Source organism: Dermacentor andersoni, chromosome 11 (genome assembly GCF_023375885.2).
Source record: "Dermacentor andersoni chromosome 11, qqDerAnde1_hic_scaffold, whole genome shotgun sequence".
Lineage (NCBI taxonomy): Eukaryota > Metazoa > Arthropoda > Arachnida > Ixodida > Ixodidae > Dermacentor > Dermacentor andersoni.
This window is the reverse complement of record NC_092824.1, coordinates 110,653,958-110,672,253: the sequence shown is the minus strand read 5'-3', so window position 1 is coordinate 110,672,253 and position 18,296 is coordinate 110,653,958. Positions and strand designations below refer to the sequence as shown.

At 41.7% G+C, this 18,296-nt stretch overlaps 1 protein-coding gene across 3 annotated transcripts in view; it reads left to right on the top strand.

Moving 5' to 3' along the window:
* The window catches only part of Lap1 (leucine rich repeat containing protein 7 lap1), a 64,218-nt gene extending 46,610 nt beyond the window's left edge, over positions 1–17,608 (top strand). For 2 of the 3 annotated variants that reach the window (XM_050186330.2, XM_055075413.2), the window contains 7 exons: positions 2,033–2,159; positions 6,228–7,169; positions 7,778–8,109; positions 10,183–10,248; positions 10,335–10,409; positions 12,069–12,186; positions 13,694–17,608. In XM_050186330.2, coding sequence (XP_050042287.1) covers positions 2,033–2,159; positions 6,228–7,169; positions 7,778–8,109; positions 10,183–10,248; positions 10,335–10,409; positions 12,069–12,170 — 1,644 coding nt within the window. In that variant the 3' untranslated portion in view covers positions 12,171–12,186; positions 13,694–17,608. The remainder of the gene's footprint in view (positions 1–2,032; positions 2,160–6,227; positions 7,170–7,777; positions 8,110–10,182; positions 10,249–10,334; positions 10,410–12,068; positions 12,187–13,693) is intronic. The other variant, XM_050186331.2, reaches the window with a different exon arrangement.
* Positions 17,609–18,296: the final 688 nt, after the last annotated feature.

The window sequence follows — 18,296 nt, the reverse complement described above, 5'->3', positions numbered from 1 at the left end:
ATGTTTAAAGAAAAATTCCTGCAAATGGCAGGATTTTCAAAAAAAGATCATCTGTCAGGTTTACAAATCTGTATCTTAGCAATGAAAAACGATATCACAGTTGTGTAAACTGCACCTAATAATACATATAAAGCAGACAAAATTGATGTATAGTACACCACTCTGAAATATAAAACTAATGTGTGAGTAGGACTTTTATACATCTCTCACATACATTGTAACAATTTCATGGAATTGTAAGTTTATATGTGAAGCTTGTCCACTTTATATGCTCTAACAGATGCAGTTTACAGAATTGCGATACGTATCTGTTTTTAGTGCAGAGTTAAACTTCATGCTTCTTCTTCTTCTTCTTCTTCTCCTTCTTCTTCCTTTAATTTTTTTAGACACCAATTTTTACTTACATTAAAATTTTCTTTCTTAAAGTTACTCAGATTCAATTTTCTCTCTCAAGTGAAATAAATTTCAATTCAGTCCAGCGGTTGCCTCAAAAGCATTTCTGCATTTTAAATGTATTTGAATGGGCAGCATAGTAGTTGGTCTCGAGCTACAGCTTCCTCTTAACAACAGAGGTTTAGCTTGTATCAGCACAGAAGTGCAGTTCAGTCGCTAGAGGCATGGCCTGCAAGCATTCGCTGCAGGCGTCAGTCATGTTGTAACCACAGAAGTGTATTTTGTTTCAGGACGCCATTGTTATTATGCCTTGCTCTCTGACCTTGAGTGTGTGCTTTTCTAGATTTCAGCAGAAAACTTACGTGCATACGTACGAAAAACATGGCAGGTGTGCTTGTTTTATCATTTTGTGTATATGTTGCGCATGTTGAAATGCAGAAATATGTGATTAAAATAGTATCTTTGTTCAAAAAACTATCTTGTGACACTGTAATGAGAAAGAGCACTGCATATGTGTTTATTGTCACGCACTGTGCACCTTCGTTCATGTTTAACAGAGTTGCACCTCGTAAATTGGTGTCCCATAGGCCTGGCTTCCACTGATTAATGCGATGTGAGAAAAGTTATGGAGCTGCTTTTCTTCTTCCTTTCACTCCCAGCTCCCTCTTGTTAAAGATATTGCAATGAGTAGCCTTAGTCATACTTGTCTCATGTTTGGATACTACGCCCAGCTTTTTATCAGGAGAGCAGGAAGAATAGATGCAAGTCTCTCTGTGGATGTTAGCTTTATGGTTGATTGATAGAGTCTAAATACAGCTTTCTAGAGCAGAGATAGAGACAGGAAATGGAATGATAAATAAATTGAATCTCCTGCTGTCATTACTGTTTTATTGGCAGCAAAATTATTTGGACCTGGGGCAGCCTGGTGCTGTGACATGGTGTGCTGCTAAACTGTGTTGCTGATAGTATTATTCAAGCTTTCTACTAAATTAGAGAAAGACTTTTCAAGATGTGCAGTCAAACCTTGTGTGAAAAAAAGTCATTTATGACAGGAAAATACCTCTGTTATATCCAACATTGTTTTTAAGCATACATTCATTGTGCGCTAATATCGACAAAAAAAAAAAAAAAGAAGGAAGAAAGGAATATTTACGTTGTTATAATCAATATCTTGTTATATCCGTGTTTGCTATATGAAGGTTTGACTGTATAAAATTTATGTAATGATTCTGTGTGGCATAAGCTTGTGCAGTCAGTAGATCCTATCAGTATTATCACAACATCAAGTAGTTATAGAAATGTTACTTCAATCTTAGTGAGCGGTACTTACAATTACATTTTTAAATATTTTAGTTTTACTGATAAAGGATATAATTTCACATTTTGGTTAATCAGGAAGGTAGTCGCAGTATCAGAATAGCATGAGGCACAGAAATTGAGGTTATTCATTATCTTTAGTATGGAAGACCTTCAAGCTTTGTATGAAAATGTGACAAGTATGATTATGGCAACACATATGTGAAAACGATGACAAGAGGTCAACTTCAACTCAGAGGTGCACTTTGCTACCCTGTGTGTTTGAGTGTGCTAATTTTCTATATTATTCCATTTGTTCTTTTCTTTATATGTGTATATATAGCACGAGCCTTGCTTATTAAGGCACCAGCAGGACATTAACATCGTGCCCGCTGAAAGCTTTGCCTGTCACCAACCCACTCAAAGCTCGTTTGCAACAAACAACAACATCTCAATGTGCACTGACCTAGGTAAACTATGCAACAGAGCCACTGATATTTTATTTCTGCTTTCTTGTTTACGCTTAGTTTTATATTAAATAGTACTGCATGCATATTATTGCTTTAAGCTGTCCTGGACTTGTATTCTGGAGCAATCATTTCCATGGATGGCGTTTGATAACCAGAGCACATGCAGACATGCAGATAATACATAAATGAGGGCTTCTTGCTGCAATTGTCAAAATGTGATTAGTAAATGCCTTCTTTTTCCCCCCCAAGTATTGAGCAGTATGCACCGTCCGGGCATGTTCAACTGCGCTCATCTTTCTTAGCTGTAGCTGTACTGCTGACAGGAAATTTTCAGTGGCACCTCCTGTTGGTGAAATCTCATACCAGCTATGCACAGATGGTACGTGATGCTCTGTAACGTCTCCTGTTAATCAGGTGCCTCACTAACAGCACTGTCCTGCTGTCACGTAATGCTTCTCTGTAGCAGTTCCCCTTGGTGCTATTTCACAGGCAGTTGTGCGCCTATTTCGCTAGCACTAGATGCCACAGCTCCTGTGTGAGCACAGCATAAAAACAACTGGCTCTCCCTGGCGAAAAGATGAGAAAGAAATCTGGACAAGCACATTTCTTGCAAATGTTTTGCTTTCAAGATCAACTCCATTAACAGTAATCAAACAGAGCACCTTTCTATTAGTTTCCGAAAACAGTCACAATTCAGCCTTTCTATGGCGTTTGAGAATGCTGGCCACAAATTTGTCCCACTGACACGCACAGTGCTCTGACGCTAGCACAGGTGATGCAGTGCATCTGTAGAACTGTTCCGACACCTTCGTTTAAAGCAGACATTAACTACAGTGACATCTTGTTGCTATGAACCTCACATTAACAAAATTTTCAGATTAACAAACATTTGAGAAATCCTCCGCTGACTTCTTATAGATTCAATGTAAAAATATTCAGAGCCTATGAGAAATAGCAACAGTGTGGGCTGAAAGCCAACAGCAATATTTTCGTGGATAGCTCTTATGGTGACAGCTTATGAACTGATGGGTTGGTGGATGGAATGGTTAATTTTGGGGCTTTCACTATTTATTTATTTATTTATTTATTTATTTATTTATTTATTTATTTATTTATTTATTTGCAATTTTCAGGGCCCAAAGATACTACAGAAAGTAGTGGAGAAAAAAATGGCAAGGCGTGCAGCAAACCAACAAAAAAATATATATTACAAGGCGTCTTGTAAAGCGATCTTGAACTTGTGGTCATCAGTTATGCTGGTGATTGTGGTTCCATGCGACTGTTGTTCTAGGAACAAAAGCGTCATTACACAATTTTGTGCGACAAGAAGGTAGACCCACCTTGAAGCGATGATCGGTCGTTGAAGATATATAATGAGGTGGATGAAACAGAACGTCCTTCAACTCGTTATTATAATAATAGATTTTATGAAAAAGGTTAACGCAAGATAACTTTCGACGCAACGAAAGGTCAGGCAAGTTTAGGGTTTTCTTCATAGATGTGACTCTGGAATCACTTGAATTATTCTATAAGATGAAACATGCTCCACGATTCTGAATGGCTTCAAGAGTTTGAATGAGTGTAGTCTGAGTAGGATCCCATGTGGCGCATGCATACTCTAATTTAGAACGTACCAATGTTTTGTACAGTGTTAACTTCAGAGACGATGGGGCTTCAAAAAAGTTTCAACGCAGACAACTGAGCATGCGATTAGCGTTATTCGTTGCATCTTCGACATGCGTATTCCCTGAAAGATTAGAAGAAATGTGAACACCAAGGTATTTATAGCTTTCAACAGATGGTAATGGAATATTATTGATGCAGTAAGTACGCGGACAATGATTAGTGCTGTGGCAAGAAACTTGCATACTTTTACATTTAGTTGTATTAAGTGTCATGAGCCATTGACTGCACCATTCAAATACCCTATCTAGATCATGTTGCAGGTTGACATAATCAGCATAATAAGTAATTTTCTGGTAAACCACGCAGCCATCTGCAAACAGTCGGACAGTTGAGGAAGAAAGGCAAGTAGGAAGACCATTAATATAAATCAAGAAGAGCAGAGGGCCCAAAACAGACCCTTGCAGGACACCAGATGTTATGGCAGAATTAGGTGAAGAGAAGTCGTTAGCCGTCACATACTGACCACGATTAGAGATAAATTCCTTAATCCATGCAAGTACATTGGGGTCTATGTTAAGTTCATTTAGCTTGAAGATAAGTAGATAGTGTGAGACGGAGTCAAATGCTTTAGCAAAATCTAAATATATGCAATCAGTATCAAAGTCATGATCCGTGTTAATAAACAAGTCGTTAGTAAAACATGGCAATTGCGTTTCGCACGAAACTGCTTTATGGAATCAATGCTGATAAATGCTGAAGAAGGAATTGGACTCAAGGAATTCAATGAGGTGCGAGTATATTATGTGCTCTAGAATTTTTACTGGGATGGATGTTAATGATATGGGATGGTAATTATTGGGGGAATGTACGTCACCAGATTTATGCACCGGGACCACCTTCCCTATCTTCCAATCAGAGGGCAGTGGCCTCATCTGTATTGACTGCTGAAAAAGCTTTGACAATATCAGTGAAGAATAAACTTGTGTAAACTTCAGCATTTTTGATGGGATACAATCTGAACCGGCCGATAACGACTTTTCAGAATAACAAACCATTTACTGCAGTCCCCTGAAGCTTATTCTATTGAGATTTCACTGTATCGGTGCCCTGAAACGAGTGTAAGTGGCCTGCGCTCAATTGAGCATTGCAGCAGAAGCACAACAACAAATGCCCTTTGGTACACTGGTGCAGACCCCAAATTGCTGTCCGTCCATACAGATATGTAAGCATTGCGGAAATTAATTGCTCCAGAATACAGCCCCTTTTGTGAATAATATTTTTACAGAAGAGCCAATGACTGGCCTCTTAAATGTTTTCTTATATACAGCAATAAAAGCCAACTTACTGCAGTGAAAGCTTCACCAACACTACCATTATTCGCAAAATTAGTCAACATTGCATGCCTGTTTTGTCTAGTGTGTCCTACTTATCTGTTAACCTGACAGCACTAAAGTACGTCCTTGCTTGCTGCATGCCGTAGTGTGTTGTAGCTAAGCAATCTCACCTGCTTGTAAAAATTTCTGTTAAGAACATGCTGTTATTTCACAGCTCACCTATATTATGGGTTAAAGGCAACTTTAGATGTGAACTTTGAAACCTGCCACATTCAGCACGTAGTGGTTTATCACCACCACACACATGCATATAGTGCAAGTTATGAGGTTGACAGGTTTTCTGAAAAACTCAACAGCTGAGTAAGATCCTTGCTGAAGATAACCAGCTGTTCACATAAGCATAAATAAGATTATATGGTTCCCTCATAGCATCTTAGTCTGTCAGTATGTGTATTAATGTTTGTGCTATGTACATCTCCTTGAGATGCACTTGTAAAATTTGGCTTCTCTGCAATGAGAGTCATTGCGAGGGGAAGCTTGCTTCTGTGATTCCCATCATTTTGCAAGTGGTAGCTTGTATGTTGATAGTACTGCACACACTTTCATTCATGTATGTGTAACTGAGGAATTGCTCTAGCTGCACTTGAACTGAAATTTCATTGGTTCTGAGACCAACGCCCGATTGATTGCACCATTAGGCCATCAGGTATATGCACATCCTATGAGGGCCTAATGCCTCTTGATGCAGTGAGCATGCCAAATTCTGAATGCAAATTATGACTGTGTCATCCGGTCGTGGAGTATTCGATTGGCAAGTTCAGTGCTGTGGCAGGGATTACAGAGACCTCACACTAAATTATACATGGTTACTATGTGTAGCACTTTGCATGTAGGATTTATGGCAGTGGACATTGGAATTTTTCTCCTCCTTCCTCATGAGCAGAGGGACTTGGCTATTGGTGAGGTTGGATAGCTACAGTAGTCACTCTAATTGTAGTCTTCCTGTGCAGATGGTAGGCTATGTTTCTGTCTGCTTTAGCAGTGGTTTTTCCACTTGTATTTTTCTTATGTTGCTCATACAAGTTGTCTTCATTCACTTCCGATGCAGAAACCGTCGGGGCTGTAGCGAGCCCATCACCCAGCCCGGTACCACACATTAGCACCCACAACCTTGCCACGCCTTCCGAGCTTTATGTGAATCAGCAAACCCCAGCCGGGCTGCATGTAGCCAGTGCAGAGCACGTCTACCTCCATCATCAACATCACCCAGCTTCACCGCATCTTTCTTCAGCAGCAGTAACAGCAGCAGCTCAAGTGTCACAGGGATCAGTACCACCTGTTGCCACTATGCACAGCTTGTCAGCACCGCAGTACAGCAACACACTACATCCACATCATGCAAACATGCCACCACCACCTCGCAGCCCTGTGGCTTCTTGGGATCACGTACGGCACCAGCAGCAACAGCAGTACAGTGGGGACATAGCAGAGTTGCCACCAGGTCACACAATAGCGTCATCACCCCACCGCATTCCACGGCGCCAGTTTGAGAAGTACCCCCCTTCATCAAGAGCCAGCCTTGCAGAGAAGTTCCAACACCGGCTCGTCTCAGAAGACTCACAAGAACAGTTGGGCTATAAGAGTGATCAGGAAACCTATGTTCAGCCGACACGGCCTCTTTCAGCTGCTTATCACGATGGCTACTCCAGCGATTGGGACACAGTGACCTTGCCCAGAGGCCACTCCATATCCCACCCCCCCGACAGCAGTGTTCAGTACTTTCGTGGGGTACCCTGCTCTCCAGTAAGAACACTTCCACGTCGAGGTTCGAGTCCTGTGTCACCCAGAGTCATGTCGAGGTCACCACGCAAAGTTGTGGGTTCACCAGTTCAGACCTACACAGTTCAAGCACCACACCCTTTGAAGCCTGTAACTGGGATGACCGATGTACCTGCCTTGTACCTCTTGCCCGAGTACTATGGGGATGTAAGGACTTCAAAGGAAGGCTACAGCTTGCCAGTGCGTCGCAGTCCACAACCTGAATGGGGACGTAAGTTTTCAAGGTGTTCTGCCAACTTCTCTGTGGACATTTGCCAGCATGGAAGAGGTTTTGAATGCTTACCACTAAGCGTGCAGGAGCGCAAAAGCAGGCAAAATAGCTGGACAGCTTTACATTTCATGAATTCATGTAACAAGCCAGCCTTTCTTCTTTTCTTTGAGTTGCTTCTGTACATTGTATGCACCAATAACAGTAATAACCATAATAATAACTAATTCAGTTAAGCTAATGGTACTATGAAATACTGTCATACCAGTGTAGAGTGTTGATGATTCAGTTTCTTCAACTGTCTTGTAAGTTGTTGACAGACTTGTAATTACAAGATGGTACTTGTAATTACAACATGGTACTGTGCACAGATTCTTTAAGTACTGCTGGTAGGTAAGTTTGTAAAGAAATTCAAACCAAACTGTTAAACAGGATCAATGTCCCTCTTGACATTGCGTATCCTCCCTATTAAAATCCAGCTATTTTAGGCCAGGCTTTATATTCTGCATCTATTTATTCGAATCTCCATAGTTTAAAGTTCTTTTGTCACCTTTTTGCTTACCCTTGCATTCTGCCTGATTGTTGGCACAAACTGGATTGCTTCCCCACAGCAGCCTCCGAGAGGTTAGCACCGCATGCTGAAAGCGAAGACCTTCCGCCATCCCAGTCAAGCTCCTCACTTTCATCATCCCTATGTCTGCCGAGCGAGGACCCGTCTAGCCTGACCTCAGAGGGTGTCACTCCAGAAGGTGGCCCTGCCCCCGGCGCTCCCTGCTTCAGGGTAGCCCCGGAGCAATGCGAGCAGCCAGCGCCGCCTTTGCCCCCAAGGCCCCGAGCACATTCGGGTGAAGCCAGTGCGACAGCCCCAACTCCACCACCGAAACCGGAGTTCTTGCTCCAGCGAAGTGTCTCCAATCGCTCAGCGCATTCGCAGGAGCACCAGGTTTGTATCCAAGTCGCAGGCTAGGATAAATATTTCTTATCAGATATCAGTTTATATAAACACGCTATGTAATCACGGAATGAAACATGTCCATTTAGGACTGACTAATGTGCAGATTTTTGTTTTCACCGTCTCCAGGTCACATGGGAGTAATTTTTTATTGTACACTTATATCCCTGTCACATCGAAAAATTAATGTCACTTACAACGAATGACATTCGCTCATAATGCTATTTGTTTGCTGTCCCACGGTAAAACACAATGACATTAATTGAAAACAACGTTTCCAAGTGATTTAGTTGCGAAACTTATTTGCATTCATTTTGGAACTGAATGTGTATCCTCGACACCAGGAGCCTACCGGTCAGCTTTGCAAACAGTAGATGCTTTCTTTTGGTGTTTAACAAAAATTAACTATTGTTCTGTTGACTTTATTACCTTATTAGTACTTTACATTTAAATGCATTACAGTACATAATTACAGAAAGCTACTCTTGATCCAATGACTAGACGGTGTAAGGATTGGAGTCGGGCATGAATTAGATGATAGCTGGCCCATGCCATCGTCCAATTCATCCACCCTTAGGACGTTGTTGAAGTGAGAGACTTGTTCTCATCGAGAATGAGGAATATGGGTTTATTTACAGTATCTACATAAGCACGTTGCAGTTCATCAGTCTAGCATGACTGTGAGAAAAAGCACACTGAGGAGCCACGCAACAGCTCCTTAAATACACTCTGTCCTCCCTAGATTCCTAGGTGAGGGAAAACATTCGACCAGAGTCATTGTAGCCGAGCCGCCTTTGAGGGGGAGGGCTTACACACCAACTTCCGCACAGGTTTCACTGCCCCCACTGAGGCGAGACGGTCTTGGCAGAACTGGGTCTTGCCCTAAGGAGGCGCCTCTTAATCCCCGAGCTGACCCCCCCCAGAGTGGCCGCCGTGGTTCTCCATTGTCTTGCGTCTTGAAAGGCGCGTGAGACGGTGCCGCCAAATACATTCCTTCAGGAGCTCCCCCGCTCCCAACAGGCCAGGTCGGTGATGGCGAGTGCACCAACAAAGCCTGGTTCACCGACCTCGCCTCGGCATTTCGGCGACGAAGTTGCTGACTCGGCGTATTGTCCTCCTCACAAAGTCAGTCGCCGCAGGAGACATCGCGACGCCAAGAGGCTGTGGAATGACGCCTTGTCGTCCTTTCAAAGCAAGTCTCCACAGTAGACCTAGTGGCGCCGTTCGGCTGGAGTCTGACGGTTGCTTCCTAGAAAACGCCAACCCCGCTGCTGCAGCTGGCTGGGAAAACTTTCCATGTCGGCACCTCTGCAGGCCATTCCTAACAACGGCTATCTTTGGCTTTGGCTGTGGCAGTCATGTTTGTTCGCACTGAAGCATCCACCGTAGCCACTTCGGTTGACCTGAAGTAAATGCATGCATGTGTTTTGCTGGGGCACATGCTGATGGTGTAGTTATTAGAAGCTTGCATGCACAACGTAGCGGTGATGACACACAACTGCCATTCTCATTTCTCTTCAGCAGAGGCAGCGGACGCACCCGTTGTGCTTTCTACCGTGTTGCTCGCTGATCTTCGGCTTTGCTTGACTCAACTTGGTTGGCAGTGTCGGCATGTTAGCGATCCAAAAGCGCAGTGTGAAAGTGAGGATCACATATTCCAATGGAATTTAACACATTGGAAAATAATTATTGGACAAAAGTGAGTTTGACGCTTTTTTTTTCTGTTGTCATTTTCATTTTCAAATGACATATGACAGCACGTGGTGATAATGACATTGACCTCAACAAATGTAATTCGTTGGAAATGATATTAGATTTGCCGTGTGACAGGGATATTAGATCAGAGTCCACATTACACTTAGTGACCAGATTCATAGTGGCGTGACATTACACTAAAGAAATTACACATATAGGGTGTTGTCACGTCTTATTCTGTGAGTATAGTACTTAGCATGAGCTGTTTCTTGATCCAGGTTTCTAGATGAGTATTATGTAACTGTATAGATTAGTTCTTTTACTTGCTGGTTAGACTGAGTGCCTTTTCACATCAATTTCTGATTTTAGAATGAGATCGTCCTGGACAAAGGGTCAGATGCAGATTTCGTTCTGGAAAACAGGCCAACATCTCCGGTATGATACCTTTTCATTGTGCCCTACCTTGACATTTTTTGAAGCTGCTATTTTTTTTCACCTCATTTGTCTTTGTTTTTTTGCAGGGTGTATTTGTAACGGAAGTCAACCCGCAAGGATCAGCAGCAGGAAAGCTACAGGTTGGGGACAAAATACTGAAGGTTGGTTGCCACCTAAGTTCACCACTCTGAAATAGGTTTTTGAACACTGCAGTCAAGAGGGCACGTATTATAGAATACATGCCTTGCTAGTGTCATTGCTTTACATCAGACCTCAAAGTTATGTGAGAATACTTAAAAAGCCATTGAAAAGATCCGTGTTGTTTGATTTCAGACGAGACAAAACTTAATAGACCAGTTTTGAGAACAACAAGGTGTCTTTTTCACTATTTCTCATTGCCTGAAACATGGCACATTTACGCGCTGTAAGTGATGCCTGTGTACAGGGTTTGTGCAGTGTTCTGTGTACATTGGTTGTCTGGTGCTCAATATTATTTTGCATGTGGTTGCCAACACCAAAACACATAACATAATTAGTGTAACAATATGTATGCTGTCTGTGATAAGCATTAATGCTCACTTTTACAACTTATGTCGCAGCCTGTTTCAGCCAATGCACTTACGGTACTGTACTTCTGTCTGTTGTAATCTTGCTTTTCAGATCATTGGTGATCATTGGATTATTACCCTGTGACGTGGCTGTTTGAAGCAGAGATAAACGTCAATGTAAAAATTCTTTGGTTGCCTTTCATAGCTTTTTTTTTTTTCTGCGCCTTACTACATTACCTATAAGCATTTATTGGTCAGTACTGCTCCTTTATACTTTGTCTAGCATATTTCTGTTTGTGTCATAGATGTCTCTTTCTTACGATTATATATATATATATATATATATATATATATATATATATATATATATAAATTTTTTTTTTCTGGATTTACTGCCTGTGGCACTTGTGGGGATGCTAGGCTCTCACACGTCCCCTGATATTGTTTTCTTTGCAGAGCTCTCGCGTCTCCTGTAATCCGGCTTCTGCCTGTAGCTAAGCGCTGGTGGCGGTCGGTGTGGTTGTAGCATATTATGAGAGATGGCGTGAGTGTTGCGCTGCTAACGCCACCTAATGGCAATGGCAGGGTTACTCGGGCACGACGAGGAGTAGGCACTTCCTCTTTAGCTTGGGGTTGGCGAGCAACACGGACCTATCGCATGTGCGCAGACCCTCTTTGTGGGGCTGCACTGTGAAAGGCTTAGAAGCAGGACACTAGAATGGACAAACGTTATCATTCGAACATGCCACCGTTCATGTGACCATATAAGCAAACAACTAGGCGTTGGTGTCCAGCATGAGGGCGAACATATTCGCTCACAATATGTGGTCGCGGTGAGTCAGACTTCCTTGATTGTAGCACGCCCATCAACGTGCTCTATGAGTTGTGATTTTCCCAGCAGGCATTAGTGTATGAAAGGTGCAATAAATGCCCTTGTGATTGTCTGTGCTGCAGTTTTTGTTGTTGCTTTGTCCCAAGAGCATGTGCGAGACCTCGCACACTTCAGTAAAACCTTTTGAAGATGTTCTTCCAAAAGCAGGTACTCTGCACTCAGTAGCTAAGGACTAAACGTTAAGATGCAGAACTGCAATATGATTTAGGCTTGTAACTGATTTCTCCTAAGGGCTTACTTAAAGTGTGCAAGACACTTCTGCATTACCTTTCTGTGTTTTAATAATTTGTCAATGCCTGTCACATTCTTATTGGCATAAGCCAGTAGAAGGTTCAGCGAATAGCTGTATAAACTGAAGACATTGTAACTTTGTTTTGCAGGTGGATGACCTAGATGTGTCTAACGCCGAGGTTAATTATGCCCTGGGAGCACTTGTCAGTGCTGGTTCCAAAGTCAGGCTTACCCTGCTGCGACAGCAATGACAGTAGAACCGCTTATGTAAGTACTGTGTGCTCTCTTATCGGCCATGTAGACCCACTGGACAACAGCCTAATAATTAGAATGAGAACATACCAGTGTGCATTTGTTAGATATTCCAAAGTGATTAACACCAGCGCCGGGATAACGTAAAACTATTCCAATCTGTTTTTATAACAAATCTGCCATCAGCCCTCCGTGATAGGTCAAAATGACTCAGGTGGCACTTATATAGGTGGCATAAAACCAGATTGGAATAGTTTTATATTATCCCAGCCCAGCTTCACTAAAATCACTGGAAAAAAACGATGTATCATCAGTCGACTTTGCCAGTACAGTTGAACCTGCTTATAACTATATTAAAGTGCCACAAAAATTTCATTGTTATATCCAGTGATTGTTATAACTGGGTTGCATGGAAAAAAAAATCAAAATGGGGAATGGCGTAGCTGTTCTGAGAAAACTATAATGGCGGGGAGGCCAGGGGAGAGTCCACCTAGTGGAGTGTCCATTTCGGCCATTCCTGATTGGCTAGGGCCGCTCCTATATTTCTCGCTCCTACAGCTCCATCCAATCAGCAGCGCTCGAAATGGATAGTCCACTGGGTGGACTCTTACAGAATTACCCCCTCACCCAGTTCTCCTCCCCACCACCTTTCTTCATCTGGCTTTGGATTGGGTTGACTCGTTTACCTGTTTAATTCTGCTTCCTGCGTGCTCCAATCGCATTTTGTTAACAAGTCACGGCTGTCGGCGTCCAAGAATGGCACTGCTATAACAACTGCAAAGAGGGGTCACGGGTGGCAAGTGACATACGAGCTGGAAGAGAGTAATGTTTGTCTTGATAGTCCTTTTACTTTGTCCATCCATCCACACTTAGTACACTGACAGTCTGCTGTGGCTAACAATTTCAAATTCACTGAAGCTACTAGTACCGCGCCAAGGAATCTCACAGTCAAACTGCCTGACTGTAGCATATAGAGGAAACTGAGACAACCACACAATAAGAAAAATAGTGCCCATCCTTTTCTTGCTTTCTGTGTTGATTTCTTAGTTTGTGCTACAATTAAACTTCCCATGTAATGAATCATTAGATATAACAAAGTTATTATAAGAGCTTTCTCCACAATATCAGTGTGTGGCGAATATATGCTTATAACGAATATAGGATCTAAGGTTGGTATTTTTGCATCTGCTACAACTTCATTTATAACAAGGTTCAACTGTATTATGCCTCCCTTCCTTTTTGGCCTGTCCTCAAAACATGTCTGCATAATCAGGTGATCATTCTGCAGGTACTTAAAAAAGTGTTCCCTGAAGCATTTCTCATTACGAACATTGTGAGTCTTTCTTTCCCATTGTCAGCATTCGCGAATGCTGACAATGTTCAATAACATTGAACATTCATTAATGATATATATATATATATATATATATATATATATATATATATATATATATATATATATATATTTCTGGTATGCACAATATGTTTTACATGTATGTGTTTGATGCACCTTGTCACACAGGAATGCCCCCATGCAATGGTCATCACTTTGACTCTTCATCAGAACATTCTGGAATCACTACTGAACAGTGGCAACATTTGTACATGAAAACCTGCTGGCACAAGCTCAACAATGAACAAATGCAACTTTTGCCCCCCTTTTTTTCCCTCACCATCTCACGTGGATTCTACTTCTATTTCAAACATTCAAGAACGTTTGCAAAAGCTGCTGGCATCTGCTGCGCGTTCATGGAAAGTGGCATACTGTTGTGAGGTGGTGCACAGCGTGACGTGCCATGTGCCGTCATGGTGGAGGTGCTTTCTTTGACGTTTGTCCACGACGTACCTGACCGGCGTTCGTACAGTTTGGAAAATGCATTTTGTGCAAGACTGCTGCATTCCGGGACTGGGTTGTTGAGCACTATTTATCTAAAGGACCCTTAAAACAAACTCACGAGAGGGAGACAAAGATTGTAGTGTTGTCGCATGAACTTTAAATGTATGAGAGCTTGATTGTGCTGACGTGGCATATCTCTGGACATGGCCTGTTCTTGGAGAGGAGCAAGGTTGCTGCTCACAAACATGCTTTACTACCTTTTCCTTCTTTCTTTTCTTTTCTCTCTTAACATGATGTTTAAGGGTTTCTTTAAATTCATGTTGCCTCTAGTTAGCTTGTGTGTTGAACACTGCTTGTAAAAGTTTGGGTACACATTCTTCTCTGGGGCAGTTATCTTTTCCTTGTTACAGAAGTGCATCAGACTTAAGATACAGCTGAATGGCGCAGGATGGTCACTGGGGACTTCTGTTTTAAAGCCATGCCTACCTCTCTGAATCTCGTCACACAACGGCATAGAGCAGGGTGACCAGTTCAGTTTATTACAAGCAAATCTGGGCCGGTTGTCTTGTTTTTGTTGCATCTTTTTGGGCTTTTCAGCAGGCAAGCTCTTGTACACCCAAAATTGGTCTATTTAACGTATAGTTTTGCTTTCGCTAGGAAACTGAATCTACAACTCTCATCAGGAAAGTACAGCCCAAAACTATAGTCTAAGATAGAGTTGTGATCAGTGATGATACTAGATAGTTTCTTGCCATTCTTCCTTACAGTTTGTAACAAAGTAATCCTTTTCCCAGACCATGTAATAAAACATGAGTTAAAAGCTTTATATTTCTAATTGAAACAAGGTGCGGTTTAAATAGATTCCCTCACTAAAATATTCCACATGGTCTAGGCTGCTTTTGAACAAGCCATGCCACTTATTTAGGCTTGTTTTGAAAGGTCTATCCACTTGTTAGCCCTAGGAGAGAGAAAGAAATTATGCATAGAAAGGCAAGGAGGTGAACCAGAGGTAGTTCCGATTAGCCCTAATTTGTCTGGTCACCCTGGTATATACCGCCAAGAAATCCATGCAATTTGTGCTTACATATTGATGCAATGCATGTTCATTACTAGAGCAACACAGTAAATGGTGTGCTCTCCCGTTTTCATTGTTACCAAAACTCATATTCTGATGCAATAGATCACTTGTGCAGTAAGCTGCAGTGTATGCTCACAGGAAACTTGAACGCTCTGTCTGTAGCCATTGTGCAATTGTTCTGTCTAGATAGCTTTGGATATCAAGTGGGAGTCATTTTTTGCAAGTCTCCCAGTCACACACCCAAGTTTCCTGCTGATTTGGGAAGTTTTTGGCATTTACTTCCTTGTACTCTTTGATGGCATTAGCAACATTTGTTAGCACTCTTGTCGTCATGCAACCTGTACATAAGACGGTATAGCATATTTGCATTATGTAATAATTTGACCTGTGTTATGCTACATCATTTTACACTACTTCGTGTTTTTGTTCAATGCCAAGCAAAATGGAAGGTTTCAAAGCCAGGTGAAATTTATTTTCATTTGCACTTGGTACTCAACAGTCTTCATTTATCAGCATCCCGGTAATGCTTTATTTTGTTTGTTTGTTTGTTTGTGCTAAATTGAGAAACAGCTTCTTTCTTTTCTGATTTCCTTTTGAATGTGTATTATTTATATATTATTTATTTCAACCTTTAAAATACTCATGGCTACAGTGAACACAAGGAGTGAGCACTTATCACGGCAATTCAACAAGAGCAAGCTGTAATTAAGCCTGCGGCTTGTAACATGCTCAAGTGTGCACGAGATAATCTAAAAGGTCGAGTTATTTATCTGCTTTTGTCTTGTTTTTCCTATTTTGCTGTTAACTATGTTTTAGTGGTCAGTTTAAGCTTCTGATTAGCGTTTTTTGCATAGGAGGGGATGGTCACTTGTCATGGGGGAGGGTCGTTATTGGTCCGACTGTACTAAAGAAAATTTAAAAAGATGGTGGTTTATACTCTGGCGAAATTATAATAATGTTTCACAAATGCAGCAAAATATATGCATTAGCGCTGCTGCTGCATATATAGAACAATTTGCTGGCATGTTTAGAGTCTGTTAAAGCTATAGGCCAAACGAAACCTACTCATTGCTGGAGTTGCACTCATATGTTTGCTGTACATGTGTATTGTTAGAAACTTGCATTATAGGAACATTTCGCAAAGCTTTTTGCTCATCGGAATGTGTTGTTGCATGTTGCAGTGGTGTAATGTTTCTGTTACACATACATCTGATGCAGTCAAAGCATCAGCCGTTGATGAACCCTTCTTCAGGACGTTGCAATGTTCCAGTTGCTGCGCATTACTATGACCTCACAGCTCAACTTCAACGACACTCATAGCTTTAGCTCAGTGTGTGTGGTTGGCACCCTGACATGCAAACGTCAGTGAACATATCATACGGAAGGCCTGTCATGCAAGTGTTTGTGATACAAAATACCACTGGAGAGGTCTCCGCCTTGAATTTGCTCAGTCGTTTACGGGTGAATGAAAGTCCGGGTGAGAGAGAAACTCGAGGGGAAATGCTTGTGTGACATTGCCTTATTCGCCAGGCATGACTCACTAGAGGAGTGCATAGACACGCCTTGATTTCTGGTGTGCAACTAAATTGTCGTGTTGCTTGAAGAGCTTAGATTAAAAGCACAGTATCAAAGAGCTTAGAGAGCATATATTAGACATGCATTTATCGAAAGTGTTATTTGATAAGGAATGTAACACCCGAGCTGCTTGCTTACGTTTTCGTTTCACCTTTTCTAGTTGCAAGGCAAGTAAGCAAAGCTCCGCATATTCATACGAACTAGCAGAGGTTGTGTCATCACTTGGCTGTTTACGACAGTGCTGCCTTAAGCTTTACTTAAGGTCAACTGAGTGCTGGCAGCTTTCCAAAGAATTAAGATCTTTGGAGCCAAGGCTGCGTGTTATGCGAACAAAATGTTTGTACAGGTTTCACTTCCTGTCACATGAAGTAGAAGCGTATTTTTAATAATTAGGTGTTTCTATAGCTGCAGTGAACAAAACGAGCTCCGGTGTGTGCCTCGATCCGTGTACACTACAGTAGATGTTGCCAGGTTAGTTGGGCAGTGTTCTAACTTGCTGTGTGCTGTTCTTTGTTCTGCCAGCATCACAGCTGTATGAACGTTGACCCTGGTTGAATTCAGGCTTTTGAAGTTCAAACACCGTGTTCATGTTCATAGTGTTTCTTATACACACTTCGTTGAATGACTTAGGTAGGATGCGCGTTTATTATGGTGTCACTCTCACACTAACTTCAATGGAATCCCATATTGGAATCACTTGTTTGTAATTATAATGCTTGTACATAGTGCATTAGTGCACGCACAAATGCTTACACTCACTCAAGATTGTGTTGATGCTCACTTTGTTGTTTTTTTGCCCCCTTGTTGACTTTGTTTATTTGTTATTCTCTATCTGGTGTGTGATTTAATTACCACTGGCACTTGTATATTTTGACCTGATTGTACATGCTGCAATGTGTACTCTCTCAATAACGAGTTACAACAGCAAATAAATTGGTGATTTGTGATCTGGTGCTTGAAGTACTTTTGTCTCAGCTTCTGAAATGGAATCATGACAAAATTTGGTGCTTCACAGACTGTCGTAAATTCCCTTTACTTACATCACCTATGAGGGCAATCCCAAAAATATCTGGTCTTAACCAGAAGTAATCGACTCCTGCAACTAAATATTTGTTACATTTCAACGTAGTCCCATCGAATGTCCATGCTCTTGACCAAACTATTCTCTTTCATCCCTGCAGGAAAAACAAAATCGGAAAGTTATTCTTCCTGAAAGCAAATCGTAGCATCAATTATGTGGCCCTTAGAGAGTTTCTTTTTCATCTTTGGGAAACGGTGAAAGTCCCATGGTGGGGGCAGGATGTGGTCAGTACTGTAGGCCCTGAAGCATCAAAAAAGATGCGAGATTGAATGGCACCCATTGCTACAGTATCACTGTGTGACGATGTGTTATCCTGAGACAGTATTTTCAAGTGATCAATTTTTGGAGATATGATCACTTTCACAAGATTTCGCACGACACAGATGCATCGGCCGATGCATCCAGTGCTGAGCAATACACATTATAGCAATACATATGTATGTGCATACAGACATGCATTATGTGCATATCTGCATAGCAGCACATGTATGTGTGGCAGCCCCACCTCGAGCAAAGGGAGACTAAGCACTGTTTGGAGGGACATTAAAGTGAGC